Consider the following 17353-nt stretch of genomic DNA (forward strand, 5'->3'; position numbering starts at 1 on the left):
AAAGACATGGTTTTAATTTTCCTTCATTACATGTCATCAGCTCAATTAACCATTATATTTGTAGTCAAATATTGGCAAATTACTGCATTCTCATTTTGGCTTGCCTGGAGATTTATGTCTATTAGCATTAATTTATTTGCATTACATGGAATTTCCTTTCCTCTTTCAAGAGCGGCATGCACGTTTTCTCTCTCTGAAGAGTCTTTCTGTGTTTGATGCCATTTCGATATTTGCTTACTAACATTGAATATATTTTGCTTTTTTTTATTTTGCTGACAAAGTTGCATTGATGAAAGCTGATTTGCAAGGTAGATGGCCCTTATGTATATTAAACAAGACTGAAACCCACCCAAAGGTACAATGGGAAACATCAGCCTCCTTGATGCTGATGCGCATTAACATTGCATCAGATTTTTTTCTATTTTCTTTTTGAAAAAAAAAGATGCAGGGAACGCTTCCTCTTACAGGATATTTTGCATAAAGGCTTTCAGTCTTGTGTCTATTTGTATAGTGATTGCTTTAGTGCTTTGATCATGCCTTTTTTCTTTAAGTTCTTTTCCCCTTGCCTTCAGTGGTCTAGTTGATGATCTTAGAAATAGACTAGCTTTATGTTTCACGTGTGATGTCACTTTTGAGCATGCCAGTGCATTAGTTGGCTGATTCCTTCCTCCCCCACTTTTTTTTTCAAAACCTGCATGGGATAATTTAAAGCATGCAAAAAAAGATACTTGCCAACATTCCTGCTAAGAAACCAAGACACAATTTATTTTAAACAAATACACCAACCCAAACATCTCTTGAGTTTCCACGTGTGTAGGCCTGAATCCTGTTGCAAATGGCTGCTTGAGGAGGCCGATTGAATCCATAGTATTTACTTATGTTTGGACTCCACCATGGATAAAGGATTGAATAGGTCTACTTGTGTCCATAAAATTGGATTCAGGCCATAGCTCTTCATCAAATCATTCCTTGGATGGCAGAACATTTCTTTTTCTAGCTTGTTTTGCTTTTTCTTTCCTTTTTTTTTCCAAAACATAGTTTTATATTCTGTTTTCCACAGTATCTGGCAGACCTCATCACGCTGAAGAGAAATAATCATAGATGTTGGAGTGAAATTAGCGAGATTTGCTACCACCTCATTTTGCTTGATTTAGCGCTCTTATTTTGTTATATTTCTGAATGGACTCATCCCTTTACATCCCTCCACCCCATGAATAAAAAAACACCACCATATGGGACTTCTGAATGAGCAGTTTTTAAGAACAAAAGCTACCACCAATCCTGTTCTCCGGTCTTTCCTTTGGTTTGCTCTTTGGACATGAGATGTTGGCAACTACCCTGTGTGATCCAATGGCACGTGTGGTGGCTGTGAAAGACAAACACCCAAGTTTTCTCTCTCTTTCTTTCCCCCTGTGTGCCATCTTCTTAGGTCCCAGCACAACATGCCAAGAAGACTCATGTGCAAACCAAGGAGTCTGCTTGCAGCAATGGGATGGATTCAGCTGCGACTGTAGTATGACCTCTTTCAGTGGAACGCTGTGCAATGACCGTGAGTACATTAAAGACTCTCTCTGTCTCTTGTTTGAAAAGTCTTAAGGGCTCTAAGGCAAGTAGCATTGGAAGCAAGTGTCTGAAATGGTGTGTTATTTTAATATTATACATTTAATTGAGCTGGCATACTCTGCAAGAAGTATTTTTATTTATTTTTTTAAAAAAGTTATGCACAACTGAGATATTGCAGTCACATTTGCAGATACATGGCAAGACTTCCCGTTATACAGAAGCAGACTTTGGGACTCTGATACTACAATTTCTGTCTAGTACTGATGTTTGAATGTGATCTTTGGGTAAAACACATTATATATTTCTTGTTCTTGGCTTTTCTGTGTGTGAGGGAGGGAGGGGAATTCTTTCAGTTCTCACTTTCTTAAGATATATTGTAATTTTGTAACATTATATCATGTGGGTAGTAATTACTGTGAAACAGTTGACAACCCTCATTACCTTCCTGCGTCAAGCTGCTTGAGGTGGCATGGAAGGTTCTGTCAAAAAATTAATAACTTGGGGTTTTATTCCACTTAAATGTCATCTGAATAAATTCTGGTATTGCTTACAATCACGTAACCTTGAGGTTGAGAAATTCTTTAGGTCTTAAATGCATTTGAGGTGAATCAAGGCAATGACTAGACTAGAGGCAAGGTACATAATCATATCCATCCAATATGTCTCTTATGGTGTGGAAATGTCTTTATAGTTGGGAGGAGTTTATGATAAGTGCTCATGTTCAGATAGAAGAGGGCTTCTACTACCCAAATACTTTTAATGAGGAAAACTGATAACTGTTCTCTTGAATAAAGATTCACCTTTTTGATCATCGGAGAACTAGACGCAGCCCAGACCCATATGTCTATGTCAGTATGTATGTATATATTTTTTCATAAACCTTTTGCCTAGTCATGATATACAACTGTATACAACCTCATGGAAAATGTGAAAATGTATTCTTCAGCACTGCTTAGTAAGACTGGTCACAACATGAATCAGAGGTAGACTGGGAGAACAAGAATCATGATGTGTCAGGAAATGGAGTAAAACTGGGCACATCCTTGTTGACTGCATATGGTTTGTGCGGGAAAATTATGGAGAGGAAGGTGACAGCAGAGACTGTTTCATCCTATATAGTTATAGCATTATGATTCTACTATCTGCCCTGGCCATATCCTATGGAATCCTGGGTTGTACATTTAGGGAGAGGAATTTAGAAATTTCAGCCAACGAGCTCTCAACAAACTGCAAGTCATTCGATTCCATAGGATAGAACTGTGACATTTAATATGGCACCACAGAGCTACACCTGTGTAATGTGAAAGCGTCCCAGGTCAATAGTATGAGCTGTTGTGATGCTGGATTGGTCATTCATGGCTGGACCTTGACTTGTCATGCCAAATATCTTGAGAGGATAGGTCTACAGTGAGAAGGTCAAGGTGACATGCTAATTTCAGCATCATTTTTGTGGTATTTATATAGTGAAGTGGTCTTCCAAGTGCTGTTCAGTTTCACATCTCCTATTTTTCCATCATAGGGGCCCGGTAAAAGATCTGCTTAATATTTAACTCCACACTATTCTGACAGGGAGGAAGTGAAGGAGGGAGGGGGCAAGAAAGAGGGAGCAGTTTGGGTTTTCTAAATGGTTCTTCTGTCCTTCAAATTATCAGCATGTTCCTCTTTTCCATTCTATGGAGGAAATCACATTTAGACATCTTAACATTTTTTTCTACAAGGATGAAGCAGAATTTTAAAGTGTCTTCTGTGCTATTAGACTGATTTAAAATGAGTCTTCCTGGTCTGACAATAGAGCAAGGAGACAGTAATAACTGATGATAGAGAATTCACATAATATCTCCTCCAGGCTATATAGCAAAACTGGGCTTAGTGGTATTTGTAAGGAACATGCAGGCCTTTTAAGAGTTCCAGTGTAGCCCTTGGAAAAATTTGGCTTACTATTTTTGCCCAACAAAGCCTACTATTGTTATTATTGTGTGCCTTTCTGATTTCTGGAAACCCTGAGACAACCTGACCACATGATTTGGGGACTGGGAGTGTGTGACTTGCATGAACCCTAGTCCAACACTCAAACTACTACACTATGCTGGCTCCTGCCAAACACACCCATGTCCTTTTCATCAAAAAACACATCCCTAAATAGATAGGAATAATTTTGTAGGGTTACAGAATGGTTTTGGAGAGCCAGTGTATAATAGTGCTTCAGTGTTTTGGACTGTAGTCCTGGAATACCAGAGTTCAAATGCCCTTTCAGCCACAGAATCCCACAGGATAATATTAGGCAAGCCATACTACTTAAGCCAAAGGGGAAGACAATGGCAAACCTTCTCTGAACACATCTTGCCCCCCTAAAATCCTCTATGATTGGATTTCTAGAAATCAGGTTCAACTTGAAGGCGCATAGAATGCAGTTGGGAAAGAATCTACCCCTTTAAAAAAGGCAAAGCCTACCTCCTGATTGGCCTTAAAGAGATGTTATATACTGTTGCCTCCAGTTTCCCAAAATAGAAGTCACAAAAACACAATGGAAGTCTGAGGGATCCATAAATGAAAAGGATCTTTTGAGTTTCTTTTTAAAAAATGCCTGTAACAATAGCTCAACTCTTCCAACATGAATATTTCTACAGTACCTACCTGGAAAAATAGCAAAATCTGCTATGAACATATCCATTGTCACACATATCCTCTAGCAATGTAACTGTATTTACTTTTATAGTATATTGCCTACTAAATGGTTGAAGACTATGCATAGCAGTTGAACTTCTGTTTCATGTTCTGAAGATGCTAGTTCTGACCCTCTTTACGGCCAGGGCCCATCATTCTTTAGGGACCGTCTCTCCTTCTCCCATCATCGGAGGTCGCAACGACCATCCCAACGAGACTTACTTTATATACCGGGTCCTAGAGAAGTGCACTTGGAAAGGACCAGGCGCAGAGCTTTTTCTATTTCTGCCCCTGCCTTATGGAATGCCTTGCCGCCCTATATGAGAGCCATGCGTGAGTTAGGGCCTTTTACCCTCGCACTCAAGACCTGGCTCTTTACTAGAGCTTTTAATCTATGTTAATTTTATTAATATTTGTATGTATGTATTTTTATCCTTTACAATTTTATCTTGTAAATCGCCTAGAGCTTCGTGGATGGAGGGCGATTAATAAGTAATTAAATGATGATGATGATGATGATGATGATGATGATGATGATGATGATGATGATGATGATGTCACTAGCTCTGTTTCCTGACTACTTTGGAGCTGGAGAGAGGGTTGGAATTATACGCTAAATATTTTGTTTAGGTAACTCCCCAGCTTCGCCTTATTGTGTCCATAAAACAGCTTTAGGTCGGTTTGGTTCTGTGCCACAGCTGATTACTTTAGCAGTTACAATTGCCATCTCCAGTTTTACTGTAGAACTCTAAAATGAACTGAAGGCTGTCTTCCCATTGCTGACATTTCTCATTGACTTCACCTTGGGATTTTGCATTCATTATCATATAGTAATGTCATTTTTCTCTTACCCTCCCACTTGAATGTGTTCACGCACATACAGAAAGAGACACATACACTGAAGGCTTTGAAGATACTCCAAATGTTTGTATTTATAATCAGTTTCCTTTTTTTTTTTTTGGATTACATCCTGCAGAAATCCCCATTGATTGGAATGGGAAAGCAGGCAGGTATCACATTTTTTTTGAGAATTGGTGCAACAAAATTAATTACTGTATGCACGATGATAAATAATATGAGAAAAAAAGCATACACACATTCATTCAGAAGCTGCAATCTGATAGGGAAAACATTCTCTGGATGTCTTGCCAAGAAAACCTTGTGATAACTTATGACCTCATCACAAAGGGCTAAAATCAGTGGAATATGCCAGTTTAGGCCAGGTCACCCACCGGCTCCCATCAAACGATACCAGTGGGGCTCCTTGGGTAAAGTAAGACAGAGCCGGCACATACCGCCACCGCAGAAATATGGGAGGCTCCCCATGTTGCCATAGGAAGCTATGGGGTGGGGGAGATGCATGATAGACACTCCCCCCCATTGGATCGTCTTTTATTGGAGCTGGGTGATCCCACGACCTCCGACAATGCGGAGTGACTCCGGTGGCCATGTGACAAGGTCATTAGAGTTCCCACAAGTCAGAAATGACATGGAGGCACACAAGAAAAATAATTCATAGGATTCAAGAATCCTCTAGTTATAGCACTTCATACCCACCAACTCTGCATCCACAGATTCAACCATCCATAGTTTGAATTTTTTTACAAAAACAAAAATCCAAAAAGCAACCTTTGATTTTTGTCATTTTATATAAGGGACACCATTTTACTATGTCATTGTATGTAAAGTGACTTGAACAGTCATAGATTTTGGTATCCATATAAGGTCCCCAGCAAAACCCCACCACGTATCAAGAGCTCATTGTATTTATTTATAGCCAACTACTCCTCAGTATAGTGAATTTAGCATAGTTCACGAAACTTGCACAAATATTATTACAATACTGACGTTGATATTTTCACTCTGTCAACCAGGGTGACCTCAATTCAGGGAGGCGTGCCATTTGTGCCACTTCTAGCTTTCACTTGACACATTTCTCTGAGATTTGTATTATTTCCATACTTAATTTCCATTGCAGTGAACCTGAACAAAAATCATGGATATGAGCAATAGAAATTTAATGGTTGAGATATACATGTACAGAGAGTATATGCTTATACAACACTGATTTCTGCCAAGCTGCAGAATGACTACCAGCATCACTTGTCCATTGGTATTGTATGGTGGATTATGAAACTTGTTATCCCAAAAAAATGACTTTTCTAAGCTCAGATTCCAGATTTTAAAAGTAATAAGTTGCTATTCAGTATCTTATTGTTGGCAGTTATCTCAAAGTGATGGGTAGTATTTTTCCTGTTATTACATGATCAGGATCTATATGCAAGGGAAGATGAACCATAAGGGTACTTGAAATACTATCGCTGATATTTTAAAAAGTATCTATCAGCCAATTTGAATGTGGATTAACTCTTGATATATTAATCAAAAATAATTAGTTGATTGTTTGGAATCTAATGTATTTTTCATGGATTTTTTAAATGATTGGTCATCACAATCTATATAACTTTAAAGAATTAAAATAACAACAACAAAATAACAATGGCTGGGTACATAATGGAATAAATTAGTCTTTGTTGTTGGTCATGTCCATTTTGAAATTCTGGCCATTGGTATTTTTGAACCCATCTGATGGAGCAAACTATAACTGGATTTTATATTTTGGTTGTTGCTCTTGTTTAATGATGTTTACTTCTGTTGTATGGTCTCCTATTGGCATCTGAATGTTTTTGCTTACGTTGGAAACCGCCCTGAGTCCTCTTGGGGAGATAGGGTGCTATATAAATACAGTCATTATTATTATTATTGTTATTGTTATTGTTATTGTTATTGCTACAGAAATGTAATATATTCAGACATGAAGAGTTAAATAATAAAGAGAATGTAAATGCTAAACTCTATATCCTACTGTTAACCCTAACTAAAGTAGACCCATTGCATTATTGTTGTTTACCTTCATGGATACCACTCAACAATAGAGTCACTTGTTCTATTCTAGATTAGACTAACCCACAAGAAGAACAGTAACTGATTCATTTAAGCAAAAGGAGGCTAGGGATGCATCTACACTGTTAAATTGATGCAGTTTGACACCACTTTAAATTCCATGAGTTGTAGTTTCACAAGGTCTTTAGCCTTCTCTGTTAAAGCACATTGTTGCCTCACTAAACTACAATTCTCATGATTCCATAAAACTGAGCCACGACAGTTAAAGTGATGCCAAACTTGCAGGCCTTGGAAAAGTTTCTTTTTGGATTACAAAACCCCAATTTACTGTAGCAACTGATCACTGTGGAATAAATTACAGGCCAGAAATGTAACTTTCTGAAACTTGGGAGATTTGTTGGAAATATATTCAGATTTTGACATGAAGTGTTGAGATCAGATGGTAAAAATCACAGCTAAACTGCAAAAAAGTGAACTCGGAGCTTAAGCAGTTACAATCAGAATGTGAGTAAACCAAGCCCTAGTTATTGTAAAAACACACACACACACACACACACACACACACACACACACACACAAACACTCAAACTGTAATTAAACAATGATTTTTCTTCCAAACTTTGACCATGGCAGAATGCATGCCTTCTTTTGTGAAGTAAACCATCAGAGATTATTTGTTGCTGAGATGGTCTGTACTCAATTTCCAGTTCACTTAAAGAATAGGGGAAAATGCAAGAACAGTTTGGTCTGAGATGGCATGGCTGTTGTCTTTTTCTTTTCTCAGATAATAATAAGACACTTGTACTTTCAGGGCCAGTACAATCTTCAGAGGTGAGATATGATGGAAGGTGTTATATTGTTCAGTACAATGAAAACTGGCAAGGGGGAAAAAGTGTTCCTGAAAACTAGGATTATATAGGAAACTTTACAAAAAGAACACGTAATGATTACTCTCACAAATGGGTGGCTATTCTTGCTTCTCTGAGAAGCAAACTCCCCCCTCGCATCCATGAAACCCTTCTGAAATATCCTAAGTATTAGTAACAGCAGGTTTTCAGTATTGGGAATGTTCTACTCTCAGTCCAGGCAGCTTTTATATAAGCACCGGGTTGAAAATGATCCTGACCCCAAATTAGAGGCTCTATATGAAATGCCCTTTTCCAGTCTTTGCAAGTTCTCTGACAAATTCTTCTTTTTGTTTGAAGTTCCTGGATGTATAACTCTATTAAGTCATGAAACAACTTAATTTTATATCATTGCCATGGTGTGGAAAGGGTCTAGGGAAAACTAGGTATTTCCTAGTGGTTTCCCATTCAAACACTAATCATGTCTGACCAAGATTAACTTCTAGAATCAGATGAAATCGGGTATTTTCAGGATGGTAAGACAAGTTATTTCTGAAATAGGTTCTGTTGTTTTAGGCTGACACTGAGATACATTAAGCAAAATAATATGGAAAGGACTGTTTTTGAGGATCGAGATATACTTACTTCATTAACTATGGCTATGTCACCCACATCGGAGACTCATTGAGAATTTGGCAAAGCTATGCTACAATAAAAAAGCCCATAAAATGATATGTGTCCCAATGCAAAATTTCCTCGGAAATGCTGCTGGAAAAGTTTGCATCTTAGCTGAAGCACTCAATCTGGGAGAAGAGTAGATACCTGGATGAGAGCTTAGAAAAGTAGTTTGTACACCTTACATAATCCCCATGACAACTGTGACTGTGTTGTAATATCCTGCGTGTTCCTGTCAAAAAAAATATTTTTTTCCAATTTTTATTGTAAAAGAGAAATCAAGGGAAAGCTTTCTAGTCAAAAATCATGAATATTAGGCAGGATGCAAATCTGAAATACATCACAGAATGGATTTCTTCCAACTCTATGATTCTATGAATGTGCCTGCAGAAAGGAAGCAGCTCAATAGTCCAGGACATGGTTTGCATATAGAACATCCTGGATTCAGATTCTCGCCTTCTCAATTTCCAATTATTGGGATGAATGTCATGGATGAGAATCAGTATACAGTAGTGGTTTGAGTGTTGGACTTACTACCTCATCATATTTACCTCTGGAAGCATTACACGATGCTTCCACTCCAGTTGCAGGTCAGATGGGCCCGCCACCCATGACAAGATGCAGAGGAGCTTCCTGTGGAAGCTCCTCCTCCAGTTGGAGTGGAAGTGTCGTTCAATGCTTCACTCTCAAGACTGGGAGGATTCCTGTGTTTTGCTGGCTCCAATGGAGTGACCATGTGATGCGAAGTGTGCAGGTTGACGGTTTTACCCCAGCTGCTCTCCATTTCCATGGCTAAGCCAGATGAAGCAGGACTCTTCACCTAGCAAATATGATGAGGTTGTAAGACACTGGGAGATCAGGGTTTGAACCCTCAGCCATGGAAATCCTTGGGTGACATTCGTGATCTTGCCTCAAAGGAAGAAAATCGCAAATCTCTTCTAAACAAACATTGCCAGGAAAACCCCATGAGAACTTCACTGTAGAGTCACCAGTAACTGGAAATTGCTAGAAGGCACACAGGAACAAAATGTGAGAGAAACATTTCACATGATATGATACTAATTCAAATTTTCTGAACTAATCTACTTTTTAGTTCTCTGAATCTTATGTTTCAGTTCACCATTTTTTTTTTACAAATAAATGACTAGGATAGGAAAAATAGCATACAAAGAAAGGATTGCATCATGGAAGACCTGTTCTAATAATATGTCAAACAGCGGAATATGTGCACAAGCCTCCATAGAGTTTCTGTGCATAGTTTAAACCTAAGTTGGCTGACCAAATTTATGCCTGAAAACAAAAACATAAATATTATGAATCATAAAATATGATAAGGTGCATTTTAATGAACAAATTTTCCCATTCAGTCAATATAAATAGTCCTGGGCTACAGGAATGAATAATTTGAACTTGTACAAAGCCGCTTCCTATATTTTCCTCATTGACGTTCAGGAACACCTATTCATTTCCTTTTATCTCTGACTGGCATTTCAATAATGAATTTTCAAATTATAGTATGATCCTATAAAGCCCCCCTCCCTTCATGTTCTTGAAGGGCATCTGAGTGTGATGTGCCTCAAATCCCCATGGAGCTTTTCACAGAATGGTTTGTGAAGATCCAGAATGGCAAGAATAGCTTAGCAGTAAGTGTTTCTCAAGGGACTAGAATTATGTAACGGAAATCGGAGGCTGGGCATTGAGAGAATCCTTTGTTATACCAAATCCGTAAAAGGAAAAGTAGGAGGACGGAGTTGCCCCTAAATGCTGTTTTCTCTCTTTCACTGTGGGGACTCCTAGGAATAATTAAATGATGGGACTAGACTCCTATTTTTCAATCTTTTGAAAGTCATCATGTCAAAAACAATTCTGTTAATTTCATTTTTCACATGATAGCAAAATGGAAATAAACAGTAGGATATCTAAAATGCAGTTATTGTTTATTTCAATGAATATTTCACTAAGAATGTAAAACTTAGCCATTTTAGCATGGAATATCATTATGCAAAGAGATTTTGTATCACCTCAAAGGTTAGCTGAGAGAACAAAGTTGATAGAATAAGTTTTCCTAGATTAAATCTGCTTTGTCAGATCCATGGAATGAAATGTTTAGGAATAGATCTTTATAGGAAGGCCGTGTGGTTGAATAGCAAAACTCATGGGTATGGTGATAAAGTGGCCATACCCACAAGTTTGAACACTTTTAGCTGACAGATGAGGTCCATGTATTCAAAGGCAGGTTAGAAATACAAAGTAATAAATATAATATCTTTACAACTCACCTAAAGAAAGTAAATCGCTACAGCTTTGTGTAAATTTTATGAACCCACCAATCAATTAAGAATCTTGGATTGCTCATTTAAAGTTTGGACTGAAACCCAAAGCAGATTTATAAACCACAGACATGGGAGGCACTAGTTTCCACACTTGCTTGGACTCATCAAGTTGGAGATGTCTTTAAAAACCATCTATGTCAGCAATCTGATGTTATATCATTCCAGTGTAGATATACATGAAGCCTCTCTTCTATCAAAGGAGATTCAGTTCCACCATTGAACAGCTGTTATTATCAGGAATTTCCTTCGAAAATTATGAGAGAGAGAGAACGAGAATACTGGGAAATACAGTTCATTCTTGACCACATTCACTGTATTTTTTAGTTTTGGTTAGATTACAGTACAGGCATCTTACAAACATCTGACTTATATACAACTCATAAGAACAAAGGTGAGACAACAGGAAGTGAGAGAAATCTATCCCTAGGAAGGGAAATTCACTCCTGGAAGAGTTATCATGGGAAAAAGGTGTCTCCACTGAAGCTTTATCACCAATCCTTGTTTCCACAACAAGTCAAAATCCAGTATACATAGAGACAGAAAGTGAGGTGAAATCTGAATATATTTGGTTGGAGTTACACTTAAAATGTGCCTGTTCTAGCTTACATACAAATCCAGCTAAAGAAAAAACCTACAGTACCTATCTTGTTCATAACTTGGGGACTGCCTGTGTATCTGACAACATTAATAACCCACTTATGGCATGAGAGTATAGAACAGTGCAGATCTGCTATGTTGCATTGAGGGCCCAGCTTTCCAAATAGCCCTCTCACTTCCCCTGCCAGAACATTGATTTTACTGGAACAGTTCCTTGATTATTATTTTTTGGTCTATGAATATTTTCATTTTCTGGTAGAGAATATGAAACATTTCCACTAATATATTTATGGTAGTGGCATCTCACCTAGTTTCATTGAAATATATTGGTTATCTTTTTTATAATGAGGTCATCACACATCCACATTTCTGTCTTTGGCCTGAATTAAATTCTCCTGCTTCTCTCTTTCTGCCCCAAGCAATTTTAGCACAAATGCATTAACCAGCACACTAGGAGTGGGGTGTGGAAGGGGAATGCACCCTTGAGGGCCTAGAGCTTCTTTCTTTTTTTACTTTCTATTTCTAAAAAGGCTTCTCCTGGACTTAAAATAACCGGGAAAGGAACATGGTATTGAGGGCCATGGACACATAGCATAGCATAAACTGAATAAATTTATATCCTCCAAAATTTCACAGATGCAAATCACAACATGGGGGCCAAAATAATAACAAAATTATTATTGAGGAAGAACACATACACTAGGAGAGGCTGCAGTGGGTTGCTTTTGACTTGAGCCTACTGGAAAAGGAAAAAAAAATGTCCTTATCCCCATGAGTTATTGAGTGCCAACTATTTTTGCCCATTCAACTCAAATTGCAGCAATTGATGTCAGTTGAGGACAAGGAAGGTGTCGAAAGGAGATAAACTGAAATTTTGAAAGCTGTTAAAGTAAAATGTTAGATGATTACTCAGGACTTTTCCAAACAAATTAGAATAGTTAGTTAAATGGTATGTAAAAGGGTTGACTCAACAGAGTGGTAAATAACTTATTATTGTTGTGTACCTTCAATTTGTTTTCAGAGTATGGTCAGGGGTTTGCCTTTGCCTTCCTCTGAGGCTGACTTGCTAATGGTCACCCAGTGAGGACTCAAGTGAGGAGTCATAGTTCAGCAGTCAAATCACTACACCACACTGGTTCCTGCTTGTTTTATTATTCTCATCCGCAATAAAAAATGGTGTTTCACTACAGTGAGACACCCTCTTAAGACAGTGAACCCAAGAGACAACTATTAGAAAAAAATCACATTTCAGAACACAATTGTGGAAAGTTTGCACAAAAGTGGGTTTCCATGTCTAAGCAGGAATTTGCACCCTGGTGTCTAAAGTGATGGTCTGACATTCAAGCCACTACACCTCACTGTTTCTCTCTTGCGTAGGCAAGCTGTGCCTATATTGTTCTTTGAATCTAAAATGCTTAGCTGACCGATGAGGTCCATGTATTCAAAGGCAGGTTTGAAATATATTGCATGATAAAATAATAAATATAATATTTTTGGAAGGAGCCCTCAGTGGTGCAGAAGGTTAAACTGCTGAGCTGCTGAACTTGCTGACTGAAAGGTCGAAGGTTCAAATCTGGAGAGTGGGGTGAGCTTCCACTCTTAGCCCCAGCTTCTGCCAACCTAGCAGTTCAAAAACATGCACATGTGAGTAGATCAATAGGTAGCACTCCGGCGGGAAGGTAATGGCGCTCCATGCAGTCATGCCAGCCACATGACCTTGGAGGTGTCTACAAACAATGCCGGTTCTTCAGCTTAGAAATGGAGATTAACACCAACCCCCAAAGTCAGATATGACTAAACTTACTGTGAGGGGAAAACCTTTACCTTTACTATAGTATTTTTTTACAACTCACCTAAAAAAGTAAATTTGAGAGAGGGGGTTGATAACCAATTCCGTTGTAAAGCTGCTGTTGCTATTAAGAGATTTCTCTTCACATTCAACTGAAACTTCCCATCCTATATCTTTAATTCTTCTAAATCCAGCTTGGCATCATAAGGCAAAACCTTTACTCTCATCAATATAGTAGTGCTTTAGGTATTTTCAGAATGATATCACATCTCCCCCTCAGTTTCTCAGGTTAACTGTACCCAATTTCTATCTTCCTAGGGTTTCTCTCACATATGTCTCACCATCATTACTCCTGTTCTTAGAACCTGTTTCATTCTGTCCGTCCATTTCTTGAACTATATTTTCCCAGAACAGCATACTATATTCCAATGAGGTCTGATAGAGTGAGCTGATTTTATGCAAAAGGAGCAGCTGAAGGATTGTTTGTATATGATACTAGAAGCTCTAGGGTCAACTAACCGCTTTCTCCTTCATCACCTCCCAGCACTGTCTTTGTTTAGTCCATGATCCACCAACTTTTGTTTGTGCTTTTGATCTCCCTCCCCGTCTTTCGCTCACATTTTACAAATTGTCTCCATTACATTTCCTCACACTGTGTTTTGACCAATTGTCACACTGTCAAGATGATTTAAAATTCAAATCCCAACTTCATGTTGGATATATGAATATTAAAAGTGATCGCTTACTGCAAATTGTTGCAATTTTCTAGTTTGTCTTAGAGTACACATGCAAAGACTTCAATATCACTTTCTAAAGAGTTAGCATACAAGGTTTTATCCATTTTCCTTATTTTCAATCCCTTCTCTAATCACCTCTGGTATAGAATTTGCCTTTTTCATTGTCACAGCCTACTGACCATTTGAATTGATTTAGTAGGAAAGTGATGCACGATCTCCTTATGGATTCAGCAACTATTCCTTTCCTCTTTCTGAGGAGTAAACAGCCTGCTTGCCCCAATCCACAGGCACATGCCCCATTGACACTTACAACCAATATTCAGTTCCTGAAATCTCATTGCCATTCTTAATTTATTTAGGAATACGTGAGCTACTTCTTTGCATCCTGGCTTCAACATGCTTTACCTATTCCTTTTGCCTGCTTTCCTTCTCCCCCTTTAAAAAGAGGAAAGAAATAAGAAAACGAGAAGGTTCATTTAATAGGCCTTCTTCTATCAATCCCTAAGGGAGAGAGTCTTTATGGCAGGAAAATATTCAAAATGATAGTATCTGAGTAATTGAATGCACTACCACAAATAATGAAGAAAAGAGTGGGGGGGGGGGGAGTTTCAGTTTTGCTCAACCAGCAGTGACATGTCAGATTGAATTCAGATAGCTTGGCTCTAAAGAATTGTAAATAATTTTAATTTCCTTACAAATATAATCTCAGCCATTTCTTTTTTGGAAAAAAAATCCCAATCAATTATGAGAGAACACTTTGAGAAAGCAAGCATCGTTCATTCCCCCACCCATTTGCCCACATATGCACCCTTCCGTGATTTTACCCCAAAGCCATTATCATATTTTCAGCCCTGACTCACTACTGATATGTATTACTACAGATATTTAATTTGAGCTATTAAATGCAACTTTGCTGGAATAACAGCTGACTTCAAAGAAAACATTCCCTCTGTAACCTTGACAAATGTACAGGGCTGTGGGATGATTTTCCTGTGAAGATTAACCTCCTTTTCCTGCAAAGGATGCAGTATGTCAGACAAGAGTGGGGAGTGGGGAAGTGTCTGAATATTTGCAGAAATTATTGTAGCTGAAAATGCGCAGTGGCGCTTCTGCTTACTGTATTCCAACTTGAGCCATTATCTCTCTTAATCCAAATGAGCTAGATCACATGAATAACATTATAACTGGCCAAAATGGTCAAGGGTCACCTAGCTGACAGTGGACTTGTGAAAGCTGTGTTTACTCCCAATCTCTCCCACTCTAGGGACACTACAAATTACTTAGGAGCTGTCCTCTGTCTTTGGGCAAATCTACTAAATCTGCAGCCAGTCGCAAGTAGAAATAATTGGACTTGACCTGGAGGTGGGTATCCACATCCTGCTAAACCTGCTGTGATGGCAGACTGTCATTCACAGGGTCCACTATTGTTGACATCAGCCCCATTGGGCTATTACTTCACCTTTCATGTCACCAATCCCAGGCAACCACAGAGCTACATGCGAGCTCCAGGAGATCACACATTTGCTCTATTCCTACATCGGTTGAGATGCCCAAGTAACCATGGGGCTGGAACTCTCCGTCCAGCTAGGAATGACAACAGTGGTGACATGGGCCTAATTCATCCCCTTTTCCTTGCATTGATGATTGCATGGAAAAGAAAGTGGTGGTAGTAACCCATGTATACAGCAGACCAGTCCATATTGGATGCGATCCAGCTGTCCACACTGCCCTGAAGCCATGGATACCCAATGAAATTCTGGAGCATTCATCAAATTTGCCTGAAGCAAGGCAAAGTCAGTTTAACCAAAGATAGCCTATGATACACACTAGAAGTACAGAGACATCATGAAGATGGACAGGAGCCAACTCAGACTGAGTCCAGGTTTTTGAGTATATAACCATGGAACAACCTTAATGGAAATGGGTAGAATTCTACTTTACCTTTGAATACCTAAGTTGAAATGGTTGGATATTTTTGTCTCATATGAAATGTCTGCATTCAGGTCAAGATTGCAGAATCATATTTATGCATGTGATGCCACTGAATATTATACATGTGAAGTTACTCTGTATATTGAGTGCATGAGTATATGGAGATACATATGGGTATATAGATATGCATGGAGATACATGCCTATTTGATTCTGCATTCAGTTGTCCACTTTGGTTCAGCTGTGCAGTGACATCATCCAGCATTAGAGTTGCATAGCACATAAAATGCATAAGTCTGCACGTGGAGATTTAGATAGACAATTCCAGTATAAGATCTCAATCTGATATTGTGTTGATTCTCTTGTGTGTGAATAAAGAGGCTCAGGGCATATTCAGTTCCAGCTTTCATAAGCCACCTGGGTTTTGATGAAGTAGACAGGAAATATCCTACTCCTAGCAACATGGAATGGGACCAAATGCATCCATCTGTCCACTTGTAAAAATTAGTTTGATCAGAAACCCTAGAAAAATGCCCAAAGTGTCATTCTTAGAAGGGAGTGGAGGAACCATTGCTCATCGATGGAATAGATACTTATTATGCAGAAGGCTCAAGTTCTATTGTTGGTATCTCGAGGTGAGATATGAGTTAATAAATAATGGCAAAGACTTTTATTTAGCAACTTGAGCAGTCAAAGTGGATAGTTGTGCTTTGAGTTAGTCATACAACTGCTTCTTAATGTTTCCACAATAAACTTGTGAGTCTATAATGCAGGCATGGGCAATCTTGGGCCCTGTGGGTGTTTTGGACTTCAACTACCACCATTCCTAACAGCCTCAGGCCCCTTCCGCTTAAGCGGCTGAGTGGGAAAAGGAAGGGGCCTGAGGCTGTTAGGAATGGTGGGAGTTGAAGTCCAAAACACCCACAGGGCCCAAGATTGCCCATGCCTGCTATAATGCCACCTCAAAAAACTATCCTATATACACTCTGCTTGCATCTTTAAAACTTTCTCCTTTTAATTTCTGGACCATAAAATCAAGTGGAATAATCTTTCCCTCATCTTCTTAGGGAAGCAATCAATATATAGAAGTGGGTTGATTGCTTTGATAAAGGCCCCTGCCACCCGCCTTGCATTCCCATCTCTGGGACAACCTAAATTGATAGGTTAGCCTGACTGGGCAAGATCTTTGTCTTTCCAGGGCAATTACAGAATGCAATGGTGAGAGGTCAGTTTTTTTGGAACACAAGAAGAAAATATCTGACTTTGGGTGGATGGCCCCAGTAGGTTTCCTCCTCACCAGTTTAATGCTTATTGA

At 38.7% G+C, this 17353-nt stretch overlaps 1 protein-coding gene across 38 annotated transcripts in view; it reads left to right on the forward strand.

Moving 5' to 3' along the window:
• nrxn1 (neurexin 1) overlaps positions 1–17353 on the forward strand; it is a 1150439-nt gene that overhangs the window by 618181 nt on the left and 514905 nt on the right. For 23 of the 38 annotated variants that reach the window (XM_062968861.1, XM_062968864.1, XM_062968882.1 and 20 more), the window contains one exon: positions 1430–1549. In XM_062968861.1, the coding sequence (XP_062824931.1) occupies positions 1430–1549 (120 nt within the window). Of the gene's footprint in view, positions 1–281; positions 309–1429; positions 1550–17353 lie in introns of all 38 variants that reach the window. The other 15 variants (XM_062968862.1, XM_062968856.1, XM_062968858.1 and 12 more) reach the window with 1 other exon arrangement.

The sequence above is a fragment of the Anolis carolinensis genome, chromosome 1 (assembly GCF_035594765.1).
Source record: "Anolis carolinensis isolate JA03-04 chromosome 1, rAnoCar3.1.pri, whole genome shotgun sequence".
In the NCBI taxonomy this organism is placed as follows: Eukaryota; Metazoa; Chordata; class Lepidosauria; order Squamata; family Dactyloidae; genus Anolis; species Anolis carolinensis.